The sequence below is a fragment of the Notolepis coatsorum genome (assembly GCF_963971535.1).
Source record: "Notolepis coatsorum genome assembly, chromosome: 6".
Taxonomy (NCBI): Eukaryota; Metazoa; Chordata; class Actinopteri; order Aulopiformes; family Paralepididae; genus Notolepis; species Notolepis coatsorum.
Window position 1 is genome coordinate 93,910,006 of NC_140170.1, and position 19,203 is coordinate 93,929,208.

Sequence of the window (19,203 nt, forward strand, 5' to 3'; positions counted from 1 at the left end):
AAGCAAGTAAGAACAAATTATTATTTTATTTATTGTCAAAGTATGCATAATGTTGTGTTAATTACACGACAAGAGATATGTAATGTTAATTACCTGAAATTATTCCGTTTTTTGGAGGGGGAAACCCTGCATATATCGGTATCGGTTGATATCGGTATCGGAAATTAAGAGTTGGACAATATCGGTAATAGGTAAAAAAGCCAATATCGAGCATCCCTAATATATATTATATATATAATCTATAACTAGAGCTCTGAAGTATAAATATATTTTCACGCATAAAGAAAAATGTGACCTCAAAATTGAAATTCGTATAGAATCTATAAATATGTGTATCGTTACACCTCTAGTGCTATAAGTTGTCCTGCCACTGTTCTGGTGTGTCCTCCCAATGTTCTGGAAGGTTATATGAGCTATAAAATAATTGTCTTTGTAAAATCCTTGAAATTGTTGCATGTTGCAATTAGATGTTTGCTCAATATTATAGTACCAAACAATCTATGCTTCCTAAAGGTATACTACTGGTAACTTACCTTCACCTGTTATTCACATGCAAGAGGGGGAGTAAAGCAAAGAGAAGAAGATCCAGAAACCATAATATACACAAGCCAGTATGAAGATACAGTAGGCAGGCTAAACAAAAAATTATTTCAAAAGAAATACAGGGCAACCTGTATTCATCCCTGACCAATCACAATCTAAGGCTGGGCCTATAGCCGCAGTATAGTAATTAGCTGTATATCACTCCAGAAGCCCAACTTCCTGGGGAACAATACAGAGCTGTGTAGAACGGGAGGTCCTGTTGATATAGTACTGTTGTTTATGAAGCCTGCGAGCTGTTGAATGAATGCTTGTCTCGGAGCCGTTCTGGCTTTATATATTCCCCCTGAATCCAAATGAGGGTGTATATCTGGCATGTCTGGACATCTGCATGCCAATTGCATTTGACCCGTGGTGCTTTTTATGAATTTCTGTCATCAGTGTGAAGAAAACTATTTAGCCAGCGCCGCAGTTATAATAATTTAAAGGAGCATGCCAACATTATGGAAAATGCACCGTCTTCTCCAGAGTCAGACAAGAAGATAGATACCAAGTTCCTGTTTCATTTGTGCTAAGCTAGGCTAACTTACAGCCGGATAGCTTTCTACTGAACATACAGCATGGAAATTGGTATCTATGTTCTTGTCTGACTCTGGAGAAGACGTTAAGCACATTTCCCATGATGTTGGCGTGTGTGCCTTTAAATGTTACTGTATTTTGCCATATAGCTTTAGAAGAGGAGGTGATGCACCACATCTAACTTACTCTGCCACTCACACTTCATTCAGTCTGTCTGTCTGTATGTCTGTCAGGCAGTCCTTCAGTCACTCACTCACAGTTAGCCACTCTACCCCTAGTGGCGGCTCACAGGCAGGACACTTTGTGTAAGACCAGTTCCATCTGTGAGAGAATGCATTTATGACATTGTGTGTGTCCTCGTGATTTGTACAGGGTGACACTGTCCTTGTCGTCAGTCACTGGGAGAAATGAATGGGACGTCAGCGCAAGCTCAGTGAGAAGCTAGAACTCACGTCAGTCATCAGGCTCTTGAACACCACGAGTTCAGCCTTCAGTCGCTCAATCTTCTCGCTCATCTCATCCTGGATCTCCAGGGACTCCTCAGCACTCTGGAAGGTAGTCAGAAAAACGTTTCAACAACAAAAGCACATATTGCAGCACACACACACATTATACATATCGATAGTTGGTTAAACAAACTGTTACTAATCAAAACATATTTAATCTTCAATCACAAGGATGTACAATGTGAGAGAAATATTGTAAATGTAAATGGTTCCATTCATTGTGCTAAGCTAGGCTAACATGCAGCCAGATAGCTTTCTACTGAACGCACAGAAAGGAAACTCGTATCTATCTTCTTGTCTCTCTCTGGAGAAGACGGTAAGCTAATTTCCCAAAATGTTGGCATGTTCCTTTCAGGTAGTTTGGGTATTTCATTGGGATTGATGTCCCTTTAGCATACACAAGTTGTTTCCAATAGGAAATGCTAGCGTTTACATTAGGTAGCCCACAATTCAAAACCGAAACTCTGACTGCCCAGCCAGAAGTCTGCAAATCATGTTATGAGTAACACTAGCTGGTTATGGCGTACAATTAACGCTGATTTCAATTGTTAAATCATTTAGACACAATATAGATTGCTGCTTCACGATTTGTAACAAACAGCTCATCCCTCACACATCACATGTGTATTGTATGAATTGTCAGGTCAGTCATCCCTGGCCATTAGAAGACATACATATTTGTGTGTATACAATACCACAGCCAAACAGATAATTTCTAGTTTCAAACAGTGCTCCAGTGTTCCAGGTTTTCTCTTGTGACTTTATATATTATATACTAAAGATATATCATACTTCATTTGGACTTTTGAGAGGTATGTTTTATTCCCCCCAAACTACCCGGTGCAGCTTTAAGTGTAGAGCTTGTTACAGACCAAAGCATATTTGTGAAATTGATTGTGAAACCAGAGATGGGCTTATCGTGTTACAGGAAACAATGAATTATATATATATTTGGTAAATGGTAATTATTAACATAAAGGAAAATCAATTAACGACTTAAAATGGAAATGAGTAGGTGGGTGTTATTTATACTGTCCTACCTCCTGCATGGTCGTCACCACCATCTCCATCTGCTCTCGTCTGGACAGCTCCTCTTCCCATCTGCAACACACACAGAGAGCACATGGTGGGGTCAGCGGTAGCAGCACTCTGCACTCCCCAGCATTCCACTCAGACAGGGTCATGGTGCTTGTGTGGGCTAGTACTCCCATCTCTGATTACACATTACGCCCTTGACGGCGCAGGGTTCCCACCCAACTCCCACCCGTTTCCAGTCTTCTGTCCCCCTCCTCCTTTGTCTCGTCATTTCTTTTTAAGAGAGAGAGAGGCAGAGAGAATGGAATTCCATCCTCCCTTTCTTTGAAAAAGAAAGGGATCAGGTTGAACCTTTGTATTAGGATCGGAAATACCCTAGAAACTGATAGGGTAGTTAAAGCTCCTAGTAGGGGATGGAAGTAAGATGTGACTTGAGCCCTGAAGGGCGGGGTCTCTCTGCCGCAGCCCCTGCCATGGCTTTGCCTTTCTGCCTCATTCATTCCTTGTGAAGTCCTGACAGCAGGGGAAGCCATTACCCAAAATCTCTTTGGCCAGAATTCAGGGGTAACAATTGAATTAAGGCTCTGCTGCTTCATCCACGTATTTTTGCAATACATAACCTTGCACAGATAGGGCTGATCCTATTACGGGCAAAAGCTTGAGCAAAATAATTAATTATGATGACACAGGTATATTGAGAAGGATAATGATGTAGGTTAAATTATTCATTCATAAAAAAACATTAATCAAAAGATTTCACCACATGTTATGTTTGCATATGAGGTGACACAGCATATCACTGATGGGTATGAGTACAAATAAACTGCCTGACCTTCCTACTGCTCGTAGTCATAACTTATGATTAGCAACACGCTTGTCACTCAGCCGGCCATGGTGACAAGAAGACAAATCTATAAAAAACGGCAGTCTATTTACCTCCAGCGAAGTACCTGGCATGTACTCAAGGCATGGCATAATCAGCACTTATAGCACCAGTCAGCTGGGAATGCTGCTAATAGACTCTTCTCTAACTGAGATATGAGATATCAGGACATGCACGCTGAGTCACGGATGCATCCTAAAGCGGATGTTGGAGTTGGACAGAGAACTCATTCAGTAACATGAGGTAACCCACGGCGTTCACACAGGCAGCCATGTGACCGTGAGCTACTCTGATGGCTGGCTGCATCAACACAGAGGCAGCCATGTGACCGTGAGCTACTCTGATGGCTGGCTGCATCAACACAGAGGCAGCCATGTGACCGTGAGCTACTCTGATGGCTGGCTGCATCAACACAGAGGCAGCCATGTGACCGTGAGCTACTCTGATGGCTGGCTGCATCAACACACAGGCAGCCATGTGACCGTGAGCTGCTCTGATGGCTGGCTGCATCAACACAGAGGGAGAATACAAAGATAGAGGGATCTAGTTCTGCGCGTGAGTCAGAGTGAGTGAGTGTGTGAGTGAGTGAGTGAGTGAGTGAGTGAGTGAGTGAGTGAGTGAGTGAGTGAGTCAGTGAGTGAGTGAGTGAGTGAGTGAGTGAGTGAGTGAGTGAGTGAGTGAGTGAGTGAGTGAGTGAATGTGTGTGTGTGAGTGAGTGTGTGTGGGTGAGTGTTGAGTGAGTGAGTGAGTGAGTGAGTGAGTGAGTGTGGGTGAGTGTTGAGTGAGTGAGTGAGTGAGTGAGTGAGTGAGTGAGTGAGTGAGTGAGTGAGTGAGTGAGTGTTGAGTGAGTGAGTCAGTGTGTGTGAGTGTGTGTGGGTGAGTGTTGAGTGAGTGAGTGTTGAGTGAGTGAGTCAGTGAGTGTGTGAGTGAGTGAATGTTGAGTGAGTGAGTGAGTGAGTGTGGGTGAGTGTTGAGTGAGTGAGTGTGAGTGAGTGTTGAGTGAGTGTTGAGTGAGTGTTGAGTGAGTGTTGAGTGAGTGAGTGTGAGTGAGTGTTGAGTGAGTGTTGAGTGAGTGTTGAGTGAGTGAGTGTGAGTGAGTGTTGAGTGAGTGTTGAGTGAGTGTTGAGTGAGTGCTGAGTGAGTGAGTGAGTGAGTGAGTGAGTGAGTGAGTGTGGGTGAGTGTTGAGTGAGTGTTGAGTGAGTGAGTGAGTGAGTAAGTGTGAGTGAGTGAGTGAGTGAGTGAGTGAGTGAGTGAGTGAGTGAGTGAGTGAGTGAGTGAGTGAGTGAGTGAGTGAGTGAGTGAGTGAGTGAGTGAGTGAGTGAGTGAGTGAGTGCCTGTCCATGAATGTTTTCCTGTGGATAGCAGGGTGACATCGGATTGACTCTCCTGTTGCTGGGGACATTACCGTCACCACAGCGTTTACCATGGATACCGAGAGAGAAGAGGGGTAAACACTCGTAAACACAGGGTACATTTTCCCAACAAAACTCAAACCTCGTTTCTATTCTATTCAGGAGCCCCTGAATATAGACTAGTCTAATTAGTGAGACGTATTTCTTGGCAGGGCTCCCTGGCCCACGCTGTGATTGAAGCCTTGCTCTGAAAACGCTGGCAGAGCTGCTTTAAACTGTGTCCACAACACTCTGCCCGCCTGCCGCAGGAGTCACAGTGAGGTCAGAGGAGTTCACACAACTGCATCGAGTCGTCTGCGGACACAAGAACAGTTGGTCACCACTCCGTATCGGTGGCGATCACTTCCTGAAGGACCTCAACGTCATTTCCTTTTAAGCTGGAAGGGCAGGTACTAGCCAGAGTAAGGTCATGTGATTAAGTGAGGCTCTCTACGTCAGTGGTTCTCAACTGGTCTAGCCTCGGGACCCAACATTTTCCTTAGTCATTAACACATTCCCTGCCATTGGTTATACCCATCAATATACCTAGTCTGCCACCACTGTAAGCCTATGGAGATGTTTACCTTCTTTGCAGGGCTATAACTTTTTAAATTGTATTGCTAAATTGACATTACTATGGCCCATTCAACATCGATTATCTATCGTTCAGGATGTAAGAACGTTATACTTTTTCATTCATACATTCATACAAAAATACCTTCTAGAATATAAGTATATTTTTATCGTTTTCTGCAGTAATTCCTAGAACGTGAGTTATAGGCCTAAACGCATATATAGATTATCGATTGCCGTTTATTCCCTATACACGCTATATTAAAAAATTCAACTGTATATGATCGTATACTTTATGCTTCATCATGCGTGGAGGAAAGGGGGGGGGGGGTCGTTTATAATTCCCTGATCATCAGTAACGGCTTTATGTAGTATGGGTGATATATTGATCGGTTTGCAGTGAAATGAATAAACAATTGGGCTGAAAATAACGTTAGTGTCCTCTTACCGTGCATCAAAGAGACTGGCGGTGAAATATCCCAAGTATATAGAGCCATATGGAATCCGCGATCACGGAATCGCGGACGGAATCACGGAATTGGGCAATAAAAATGGAATAAACTATAAAAATTTTTTTTTTTTTTTTTTTTTTTTTTACTTTTTTTTTATGTTGTGGGACTTGTACATCACTTTGTTCAACTTTGTCAGTGCTGTAAAGTTTAAACCTTTTAAAATCTTAGACAAAAAAAACACTTTGCTTTCATGAAATATCGTAAGCCGTCATTTGAGGCTTTATAAAAGCAGCATAATGAACACAAATCTGTCAGTGCCGAGTCCGACCTCATCTTAAATAACAAACAGCATTGCTTGTTGTAGTTAACAAAGAGAGGCAGAGTTGATTTTGCAAAAATATATATAATATTTTTTTTTTTTTTTTAAATAATCAACATTTATTTTCATATTCGAATCCCATGCCCATAGAAACGAAGCTTCGAAGTATTTAAGACAGCCCTATTAAATGGACTGTTATATCTTATTAAATTGTGGACATTTATTCATTCCCACTTATTAAGACACTATTTCTGATGGTAAAATGAGCGTACAAAGCAAAATACAGAATTCTGAAATATTAAAACGGAAAAAACGGAATTTGGAAAAAAATAAAATGGAATTTGGAAAAAAATAAAACGGATTTCATATGGCTCTACAAGTATAGGACGTCGATCGCCTAGGTCCATTTCCGGTTTGTATGTCGCAATAAACGCTGAAATCATATAGATTATTAAGTTTATAAAGCGATCCATTATGTACATTGTGTCTGTCGGGAGCCTTGCAACAATGTCTGACGGCCGGATGAATTTAATTGACGCACATCGGCCACTTCCTGTTGTTCCGAGTGTAACTCGCCCGACCATCCACCAGGCGGCGGTATTGAGCCGTTGTTGCCGTCACCTATAGGGTCCAGCTGCAGCATCGGAGGTGTATATATGAATTATGAATGCCATGGCGAAAAAATGAAATATTGATCTCAATAACGCTGTACAGCGAGATCTGGCGGTCAAAGCATGGCGGGCAATAATGCTTTATAGTGTTTCCGGCGGTGGATGTGTTAAGTTTTTTTTTGCAGTAATACACAATCTTTCATGCACTAAAAACATGAAATAAACACAAAAAAGTGCAACAAAAGTGCAACTAGGGCTAAAAACCTAAAATAATAATAAATAATATATGCTTCTTAGCAGATTTCTTAGCTTAACATAACATACCTACGTTTTGGGGAACTGATGGGATAACTGGGGTTGCAACAAAAGTGCAACTAGGGCTAAAAACCCAATGAAATAAAATAATAATAAATAATATGCTTCTTAGCAGATTTCTTAGCTTAACATAACATTCCTAAGTTTGGGGGAACTAATGAGATAACTGGGGTTGCAAAAAAAGTGCAACTAGGACTAAAAACCCAATGAAATAAAATAATAATAATAAATAATATATCCTTCTTAGCAGACTTCTTAGCTTAACATCCCAGGGAACTAATGGTATAACTGGGGATGTTGTTTGCTCCTGACAAGAGTCTCAAAGTCTGGGGTGATGGTAGACAAAGCAACTCTGAGGTTGTGCTCAATGTCCAATCTGTTCCTCTGCTTTGTCTTCAGCTGGACCAGAGCTGAGAAGCCACGTTCCCAAAGATAGGTAGTGCAAAAAAATAAAATAAAAAAATTGTTTACTTTTTTTTTTTTCACACATCCGCGACCCACTCAAAACGGCCCTGCGACCCACTTTTGGGTCGCGACCCACCAGTTGAGAAACACTGCTCTACGTCACTGTCTACCATGCATGGAGTCAAATTCATGGCATGCATACCAAAGTCAAAGCCATTGTTGATGGAAGGAGCAGGTGTTTCCTCATTCTTTGGAGTGGTTAGGAAGCCATAAGTGTCGAGCAGAAAACCACAGTTGCTCTGGGCTCACAGTTGCTCACATAAACACACACACAGATAAATACCACTGTGAATGGCTAATCCAAACAAAGACGACACTACAGCATGGGAGAGAAAGGCATTATGATCTTGCCTCTGCACAACCCCTCCCAGAAGGGACGGGTCCCTGGATGATGATGCATTATATACCATTGGTCTGAGTCAAGTGAACAGACACTGGAGTCTCCTTACAAGGGCAAAGATGGCAGGAGGCTGTCTGGGATCTGCAACTGAGACCGTTTCATCTCTGAGACATTTGTCTCTGTAACACCAGACTAATAATCTGAAATCCTCCAGGCTCCAGCTGTGTGCTATGTCCAGGGTTGGGGAAGTACCTGATTACATGTAACTGGATTACACATAAAAGAGGTAATTTTAATCCGTTAGAGTTACTAAGAGAAACATAATACTAAAACCTGCTACCATGTCAGAAATCAAAGCAAAGAAACTTGATTTGCTGCATTTTTTACAGATAAGCATGTTTGATCTTTCAGAAATTGGAGAAAAACTGATTATATCTCAAACTGATGGTCTACAGTAAGTCTATACTGTAAAAACAATAGATTGGATCAGTACTTATTATCAGGCTGATACTGAATGTTTAGGACTCTGCAGTGGAAAAGTGGTATCGGTGCATCCCTAGTGTCATATTTTAATAAATAATCTGTGTCGTATTTATGCTTGATATAAATAATCATTCAGGACAGGAAGAGTAAGTTGATATCTTTATTCAGTGTCGGCAATAGTAAATAAAATAAGTAGAAGATGATAAAGTAGACATAAAATAGACATGATAAAATAGACATGTTAATAAATCCTGAGATAATTGCAATACAATGTTGAGCAGCTATGACTTAATAAAGGCACTTCTATGTCCCTATGCTATACTTGCTATTACTAACTATACTATGCAATAATCACAACAAGTTATTTTCTTAAAGTGTCCTTTTCCCCCCCTTCCTTTAACATCTTAGGCGGCCCGAGCCCTATTTTCTGAAAATCTGCCTAAAATACATACCTAAGTAAATGGAATATTGCTCCACTTCTACAAGGCCCATTTGCATATTCTTGGTATCTAGGGACATCTATGGACCTCAGTGAATGTATTCACAGTGTTAGAAAGATTGTGTCTATTACTAGGCTTGCTTAAATTGTGATGAAACAAAGGAGAATATGAATTATGATTTTTCTTTCCATTTTGACAGTGAATAACATAGGGCTGGGCGATATAACGATAACGATAATTATCGCGATATATATATATATATTTTTTTTTTATTGATCTTTTTCCCCCTCCATTTTCCTCAGATTTTCTCCCATCCCAATGTTAGTCGTTATGCCAATTCCCAATCCCCTTCCTGGTCGCTGCGCACTTACCCCTCACAGTCGGTCTGGGAGAGTGGAGGCTATCACGTGCTTCCTCCGACACACGTCCAGCCAATCAACCGCTTCTTTTCACCTGGCAGCGCGGATTCTCATTGAGAGGGCGTAGCGTGTGGAAGGATCACACTATCCCACTCAAGTCCTATCTGCGCTTAGCAGGCGCCCCGACCGAACTGTAGGAGTCGCTGTTTACAACGACCCGGACCCACCCCGCCAGCTTCTCCCACCCTCTAATACTGCCAATTGTATTAGTGTGAACGGCCAGCCAAGCTGGTGACAACCCCGGAGCTGTGAGCTGGATTCGAACAGGCGAATCTAGCCGCTCCGGGGTTTGGTGACGAACGCAATCTCCGTTACGCCACCTGACCGCCCGTATCGCGATATATTTTAATAATCGATATAAAAAAAAATATTGAAAAAAAATATATAATTTTTTTTTATTATTCTTTTTTGACCTGCAACAGGGCAGTTTTAAAACCAGAGACAGTGGACAGACTTGTCTTTCTTGCCTGCAACTTAAAGTAATGGCTTTGCTTGTCCAAATGACAATACTGACCAAATTGAGATTTATTTTTCTCTTTTATTTTGTTTGCTTTCTAATTTAAAATACAGTTTTAAACCGTCTGTACACAGTATGTGTGCTAGCAGAGCTAGTCTCCAGTCATGAGTCACGGTGCACATGTGCGGTGGTTTGTCCACCAAAAAAGCGCCAAAAGATAGAAAAGAAACTAGCAGAGCCAGAACTGTTCAACTCCCTTGGAGCCACAGCCAGCAGAGAAGCCGGTTTACTTTCGCTTTCAAACCAGCTGCAGCCTGAGAACTGGAGTGTGAGGGGATGTAACACTAAGGAAGGGGGTTGGGAATTGGCATAACGACTAACAGTGGGATGGGAGAAAAATCGGAAAAAGGAGGGGGAAAAAGATAATAATAAAAAAAATAAACAGAAGGTTCTGTAGATACAGTACTGAATTCTCCCATCCGGACCAATGCAATTTGAAATATTATTATAGAATATAGAATAGCAAGCTTATAAATTACCTTATTATAGCCAATTCGCACATTTATATATATACATATTATCTTTCAAATGGCAGAGTTCAATTTGGATTTTGACTTAGGGCTGACCTTCGAAAGCTTTTTTTGGCAATCGAAGCTTCGGGGCCGAGCTTCGATTTTAATTCGAAGCTTCAAAAAAAATTATTAATAATTTTTATTTTTATTTTTTTTATCTTATGTTGTGGGACTTGTACAGCACTTTGGTAAACTTTGTTGTTTTTATGTGCTCTATATTTATGTGCTCTATAAATAAAGTGGATATCCCCTTTCGTGACTGTGATGCAGCCAACAAGGTTTCACTCGGCTGTGTGATTTAATTCAAGGTGGATCGCTGTTGTCGTTTGAACAACTTCAGATTTCATGGGAACTACCAATCCCCCAAATCAAGAATGTTTAAGATGAATGAAGTAAGATTTTGATTATTTGAAATATGGCCTGTGTAGACTAAACTATGCACAGAATTATGTCAGTCTACAAGGTCCGGATTCTACATGGTCCGGCAATGTAGAAGGGCTACTTCCACAAAAAAACAAAGAACTCACCAAAACATCTCAGTAGCACCTTATCTAAATGTTCTATTTCATATATGAAGATTCATATTTATTTATGTATTGCATGCATTTCTACATTTTATTTCCTATTTTGTTTATTCATCCCAGTATCTTTCTTTCTTATGTGTGGAATTCTACAAGGCATGTAGGTGTATATGTGTTTGAGGATGATATCCTTCAAACAGGCAATAGTGATGATATAATTTGGGCAGTGCTGAGCTGGGTTACTTTCCTCCAGTGTATTTGTCCCCCGCCCCCCCCCCCCCCCCCCCCCCCCCCCCCCCCCCCCCCCCCCCCACACACACACACACACACACACACACACACACAAAAATCGAAGTAAAAAATAAAATAAATAACTTATTTTTTAATGTTCGAAGCTTGTGCCATCGAACGAAGCTTCGAAGCTTCGAAGTATTTAAGACAGCCCTAGATTTAGTATCACCAGGCATGCATAAGTACAGATAATGAAATCTACTGTAAATACATTAGCTTTTTTTTTTTTTTATCAGGGTGCAACAGTTTTGAAACTATTTTCAAATCTAATTGTTGTTACATGCTAAAAATAGGGAAGAGACTGTGCTTCAATATATGTCAATAAAGTTAAGTTTTGTGTTTTATTATCCCGAATAATAAAGAGTTATAAAAAAAAATGCATACAGAAGTATGAAGCTTGAAACCCCATAGAGGCTTTCAGGAAGTGTAGTTCTAAAAAATTACAACGCTGATCCAGAGATAGCAATGGCCTCTACAAAATGGCAGCAAAAAAACTACAATTCCCATGGTTACATTTTTTCAAAATGGTTGCCTCTCGCGAACTAAACCAGACCAAATCGAGAATGAAAATCTATCTAATAACACTTTAAAGGGGAACTATCTTACGAATGGCCTTTTCCAGTGTTTAGCATTGTTTTCTAGCTATGTGGGTTTATATTAATGGGGTCTATGTCTCTAATTCTCATTTTGTCGCATTCTTCCAATTCACATCTCACAATATTCTCCCTCACTGAATTGAGTCATCATTGAGTGCCGACAGAGACAGCAGAGAACGAGCAAGCGAGAGAGAGGGAGAGAAAAGAGATGAGCAGAGAGAGAGGGGTGGAACTTGATGAGGGAAGCGATATATATACATACAGTAGATATACTAGTACTCTTATATACATACAGTAGATATATACATATACATACAGTAGATTATACTAGTATTCAGGGTTTCCGCTAGAAAAAATTGTTGCCGGTCTCAGTGACAAATGGGATAAATTCCGGTCAGAGTTTATTGAGCTTAAAAACAATTGACAGGCAGGCTATATAAAGAATGACATCCTCAAGGCATTTATAATATTTTAACTTAAAACTAGGCTACTTTTGCGTATATAGTCATTAATAGGGATGGGTACCGAATTAGGTACTTTTGAGGTACCGAACCGAAACACGTCGGTACTACCGAGTATCGATTCAAGTGAGATACCAAAAAAATGAAATAAAATAATTTTATTTATTTTTTTACCTTTTTTCTTTTCATGTCAACGTTCACACGCACAATATATGCTTACCTAGGATTTGACTTTATTCAACAACAAAGCAGTCGGAGCAATGGCAAGCCGAAAACGGTCGAAATTGTAGTTATTTGAAGTTTGGATTTTTGTTTTTTCACAACTGAGGTAGGTAAATAACATTTCTTGAGACTAAAGTACAGAAAAAAGGTACCGTTGGGTACCGGTATCGATTCACAGGTACCGGTACCGGTACTGTATCGGTTCAAATGTGAAAGGTACCCATCCCTAGTCATTAATATATTCCAAATAAAATAAGTCCCTCGAGACTTCGTGCTGCTGCCGACTTGAGGTGTCGGTGGGCAGTCTGCCCGACATTAATAAACAGCAGTCTGTTATAATCACATTTTTATGAGCTAACGAATTCCGTTATATTGGACATTTGTATTAATTATATCAAGCGAAGAACTCAGAAATTTGGCAGAGAGAGACGGCATCATTATCGTGGGTTTGCGTGATGACTATCTCCACCTCCCAACGACTTCAGTGCTGGATTTGCGAGAGCATGCAGCTGCAGAGCCGCAGAGCCAGCTGTGTTTTCAGGTCCGGTCTGGGGACCGCTCAGCAGCACCCCCCACCCAACAGCTGAATTGCCAATGGCTGAATTGGAGTACTGCATTGTGCGGGCACAGCTCTGTGGGTTCTGCAGCTCTGCAGCTGCATGCTCTCGCAAATCCAGCACCAAGCTCCCGCTGACAACATCGTTGTCATTATTAGACCTGCTTGGTGAAGCATCAATGAAACAAATGTAATGATTGTTTCGTTCATCGCATAGGCTATTTAATTTTAGCCTATTTTAATACAATTAAAATAATCAAATTGTGCTTAGAGGGAATTATTTTCACCGGACATTATGACCGGAGAGATTAAATATGTCGGACTTCAACAGATTTTGCCAATCAAAAACCGGTAATTACCGGACAACGGAAACCCTGCTAGTATTCTTATATACATACAGTAGATATTAGGGGTGGGAATCACCAGAGGCCTCACGATACGATACTATCACGATACTTGAATAATCACTTAAATATATTGCGATATGCTGAGTATTGCGATATTAATATTGCGATATATTGCGATTTATTACCTTTTTTCAACTGCAAAGTAAAACTTTGTCAACATGTTTTATCTAATAAAATAAAGTTCAGTCTGTTAATCTCACTTCAATCATTTCTATTGCAGTACATGGGATTTTCTCAAGCAGACAGATGAACACTGACAAACTGAACTGTTTGTATTTGTCATATTCCAACTTAACTGAATGCACACATGTGTGTGGACTACTGTACTATTACAGGTATTGAAATGAACAATGCAACTTCCTTATAAAAAAAAATACAAAATACAAAAGAAAATATATATATATATTTTTTTATGAATAATTAAATATCGATACTTGGCGTCCCTGTATCGATACAGTATCGCCACGCAAAGTATCGCGATACTACTACGTATCGATTTCCCCCCCACCCCTAGTAGATATACTAGTACTCTTATATACATACAGTCAGGACCGCCTCAGGGGGTGTGCGAGCAGTGCGGTCGCACAGGGCCTCGCGTCAAACTGAGAACAGCAACAGAGACAACATGGTTCATATTGAGTCAAACTTAGATCAGCAACAGAGACAACATGGTTCATATTGAGTCAAACTGAGAACAGCAACAGAGACAACATGGTTCATATTGAGTCAAACTGAGATCAGCAACAGAGACAACATGGTTCATATTGAGTCAAACTGAGATCAGCAACAGAGACAACATGGTTCATATTGAGTCAAACTAAGATCAGCAACAGAGACAACATGGTTCATATTGAGTCAAACTGAGATCAGCAACAGAGACAACACGGTTCATATTGAGTCAAACTGCGATCAGCAACAGAGACAACACGGTTCATATTGAGTCAAACTGCGATCAGCAACAGAGACAACATGGTTCATATTGAGTCAAACTGAGATCAGCAACAGAGACAACATGGTTCATATTGAGTCAAACTAAGATCAGCAACAGAGACAACATGGTTCATATTGAGTCAAACTGAGACCAGCAACAGAGACAACATGGTTCATATTGAGTCAAACTGAGATCAGCAACAGAGACAACATGGTTCATATTGAGTCAAACTGAGATCAGCAACAGAGACAACATGTGGACGTTCCTCTCATGTTGGAGTTGAAGGTTCCATCGCCGGTCTCTGGTGGCATCCCGGCTGCTGTCCGGGGTCTTAACTGACATCTTCAAACCCCCCCCTCATACCATGAACTCTGAACTCTGACTCCATTGCCTTCACGCTAAGCTTTGTTACCCAGACTGTACAACTGAACTCTGTTTCCTAGACTCAATCTATACCTACCTACTGCTTTCACTATCTACAACTGCCCTAAACTGTAATCATAATAATCATAATAATCTTAACTACCCACCTCATACTATAGTCTACCCATATACTCTGTATGAGAGCATGTACAACAGTGCTGTATATACCACATATTTACATTGATATATTTATATTTACAGCATATATTTATATATATGCCCCCAATATATATATATATTGTGACGAGCCTGGTGGTGTTCAGACTCGGCACGGTTAAAAAACAAACAAATTCAACTGTCCACACAAGCACAATTTCAATAAATAAAATATATTTATTGAATACCAGCAAAAATAGTCCAATGGGCAATTAGAGTAGTCGGATAACAGTCAAAGGTCAAAAACACGTATCAGTAGGTTATGAATATAACCATGTTCTATGAGTATAGTGACGCTCAGCGTCTATTGCACATATCTCACTCTTGTGCATGTGCACTGAATAAAAACTCACAAAATGTACCTTTACATACCAACATCCGTCTGGCCACACCCCCATCTGCTACCTATATAAGCAGGGGTGTGGCCACACACTCATCTCCTTCTCAATCTTTCACCACAAGGCAAGATCAAGGGCCGCAGTGGCGTCTAGACGCTGAGCGTCACTATACTCATAGAACATGGTTATTCATAACCTACTGTTCTATGTCGTATTAGCTTCCGCTCAGCGTCTATTGCACAACAGGAGCTGAGCGGGAGCTGATGCTTGACAAATGTACCCCACTGAGGCCCCCCACAACCATCAGAACCGGGGAGGACCGAGCCCCCCGACCCTCCCTAATGGAGGGATACCCTCCCTATTGGAGGACGGGAGGGAGACGGATCCGACCGTGCGAAGAGGAACTCGAGCAACTCAACGCACAGGGTGAGCAGACCGTGGCTTGACCCCACGACTACGCACATGCACAACCCGCATGCCACCAGGGAACGAATGGAAGGAACAAACCTCGTTACCGCTCCCAAAATCACGGGGTCAAGAGCAAAGCTCAACCCCGTGGCAAGGCCGTAGCAGCGGAGCGCGAAGGAAGACCCAGACCCAGAAGGGACTGGATCCCCCCGGAAAAAGGGGGCCCGGAGAGGCCAACGACGCCACAGCATCAAGACCTCACCAGGCGGTCACTAGTGACACCGCCCCCCCACATCGCCAGCGTATTCGGACAGGGCCCATCCAAGAGCAGGCCCTTCCCCCCACTAGCACGCCGCCTGGCTCACTGACCCTGGCATACTCAGGCAGTCAGCATGGCTGTAACTCGAAGCACTCAAGAGGCTACACTACAGCGGGAGCAGGCAGCACACCGGGGAGACGACCTCCAGAAGAGGCCGATCCCTCAATCCAGGCAGCAGGCACTTGACCCGAGCCTGGAGCACTGCGGACGAGACAGGCGCCAAAGGGGTCAACTGAAAACAGGGGCATATGCTGGCATTGTTGTGCACCATGTCAAAGCCTCCACCAAAAATCCCAGACGCTCTAGAGGGGCCGAGGCAGAGAAGGCTGACACGATTGGCAGACGTCATGAATGTGCAGGGGCACACTCAACCGGGTAACCCGGGAGTTGACTCCGCTCCAACACATCAGGGAATCAACCACCCTCTTGGTTCAACATGCAATGGTTGTTCCTATAACCCCTCAGGAAAAAACTCCAAAACCAGTGTTGGGACTAACGCGTTACAAAGTATTCATAGCGAGCGTCCTTATTTCGCCTGCGTTTGTTTTGTTTACTGTAGACTGAAAGGCGCTATATAAAACGAAGTATTATTATTATTATTATTTCTTTCCGTAGCCTCATTCTGGTTTCGCACTTCTGATTGGCCACTGACGTTCTGAAAGAAATAGGCGCTCTCTACAGTAAACAACAAGAGGACGCTCGCTATGAATCTACATAATAAGAACGCAGTAATAATAACGAACTAACAAACCATTTAGCAACTACTTGGAGAGATAATTAATATACAACATGGAAACGAGATAAAGAACATGTTTGAAGGGCTGCTGGAGTCAACTGGACTAACGTTACATCTCGACCACCGCAGACTGGTGACGGTGAGTGCAATGTGTTCACTGAAACTCAAGATCAACGGATTTTGACTGTACGAAATCTGCCAGGGAATCTCATAATACTAATCAAACAATATAAATATAGTCCTTTCATGCACAATTGATATCCTAACTATTCTAACGTTGCAATGCTTTGATAACAACGCTGCAAGATGGTTATGAATGAATTAATGAATGGATGAATGAATGAATGAATGAAAACTTTATTTAACAGATTGCAGAATGGGTACAATACAGTACGGCTCAATACATACAATTGTTAAGGGGATGCAGACCTGAGAAAGACGTTTGTCTTGTTTCCATCAGGGTCCCCCATTTTCAATTCATATAGACATTTATGACATACACAACATACATGACATTTATGGCATAGGGACATATAGGTATTTAGTACTGATACATTTGTGACATAAGCGGTATTCAAATATACAGTACTGTTACCCCTAGATCCTGACAGAGTATATACATATGATGGGGAGGGGACTGTACATTAGGAGGGGGTGGGTGGGTGGGAGAGAAATATACATACAGCGGGGAGGGAATATATAATGAAACGCTCTAGACCACATTGCTTAGCAGAGTTCGGTGATGTGAATGGAAACTGTCAAGTTGATCAACCGATTTTGAGTATATGGGGCATGGGACTTGAGCAATTTTTTTTTTTTAAATAACTAAATAGTTACTTTTCACAGTAACTCATTACTTTTGGGTGTAAGTAACTAGTACAGTAACGAAGTTACTTTGAAATGAAGTAACTAGTAAAGTAACTGAGTTACTATTTTTCAGTAACTAGCACAACACTGTCCAAAACACACCTGCGGGTATACACTGGCTATACCGCAGTACAAGTGTTTTAGTTTTCAAAAAGGGGTTATCCCAGGCCTACGGGTAGACGAAAACGACTTCGGACCGGGCCCGGCGGACCGGGACGTACACAGGGATGCCAGAGGAGTACTATAAAAACCACCTCAACAGCCCCCTCTCAGCCATGCGTAAGCGGGAGAAGAGAGGGGTGAAAAGAATGGAGAACGAACATCTCCATAATATCAAACCCTGTGACACCCGGGCCGACCCGCCATTTTTCCTCCTGAAAAAAGCACAAGTCCCTCAGGGTACCAGAACAGCAGATCTGCGTCCCCGGCGGACAACGGGTTAACTGACCTGGACCAGCGTGACCAGAACCAGTCCCGTGCCCTAATCACGCCGACATCCCCAACTCTAGGAGGGGGGGTAGGTACGTGTGTCGATCTAAAACATTATAGAGGGCGCCACCCAGACGGTCCCGTTCGTACCGCGCTCAGTGGCCCACCCCAAGGGCCTGAGACCCCTCTACCTATGCTTTGATCTATTCCGTTAACATCCCCCAGATATGAACGAGAATTCGTCGAGATAAAACCTAGTAAACTGGCGCTCGGAAGAGACAAACTCCATCCCAGTTGCCCCATAAAAACGCTGTTTTAATGATGAGCAACCAAGGCGTGCAAGCCTCATGCGTGATTCCTATCAGAAACACCCAGGGCCAGCACTATGTACACGTCGAGACCCAAAACACATCAATGGATAGTCTAACAAGACACCAGATACCGTTCCTCCAAGCCGCCTAGTGGAACGACAAGAAGCCGCCTTTTTAATTTTAAATTGTTTCAGAAAAAAGAAAAAATAATACGGACATGGGTCCCATGCGACGCGGCTGAGGGAAACACCACCCCGTCAACCACACTTCATAAGAGGGGACGGTGAGCGACGTACCCCTATGACGGGGGGAAACCCATGACTCAACAGACCTGTAAGGCGAGGAGTCAGGGAAACCTTAAACAATACCCCGTCCACCTACTCAAAAAAGGAGAGGACGGGGAACCCCCAGAGAGACTTCCCACGTGAGCAATAGACTGAAAAGACATATTGTAAACATACAACAGAGCAGAACTTCTTTTTAAGTTCTACTCACCTTGACAATCTGAGGAGGAGGCTCTGAAACTCTGAGGAGGCCCCCTCACTGGAAGGGAGGGTCTGAACTCACAGGAGGCTCTGAAACTCCCTGAGGAGGAGGCTCTGAACTCCCTGAGGAGGAGGCTCTGAAACTCCCTGTAACAGAGGTCCATAACATGGAGCCTGAAAAACCCACGGAAGTCTTACCAATAGAAACGCGCCCAGTGACGTACTCTATGGCGGGGGAATTTCCGCGGTACACACCCAATCTTTCAGGGCGTGGGACCAGGAAACCCCCCCCCCCCCTACCCTGTAACGTGCCGAACCAGCAACGTGACAGGAAGCCCGAAGGACAGGGGGTTTTAACCCCTGAC

The 19,203-nt window shown here is 42.3% G+C and overlaps 1 protein-coding gene across 2 annotated transcripts in view; it reads right to left on the bottom strand.

Moving 5' to 3' along the window:
* Nucleotides 1-19,203, bottom strand: part of iffo2b (intermediate filament family orphan 2b) — a 156,925-nt gene that overhangs the window by 34,693 nt on the left and 103,029 nt on the right. For both annotated transcript variants that reach the window (XM_084316032.1, XM_084316031.1), the window contains exons 2-3: nt 2,666-2,726; nt 1,572-1,667 (exon numbers count right to left, since the gene is read on the bottom strand). In XM_084316032.1, coding sequence (XP_084172158.1) covers nt 1,572-1,667; nt 2,666-2,726 — 157 coding nt within the window. The remainder of the gene's footprint in view (nt 1-1,571; nt 1,668-2,665; nt 2,727-19,203) is intronic.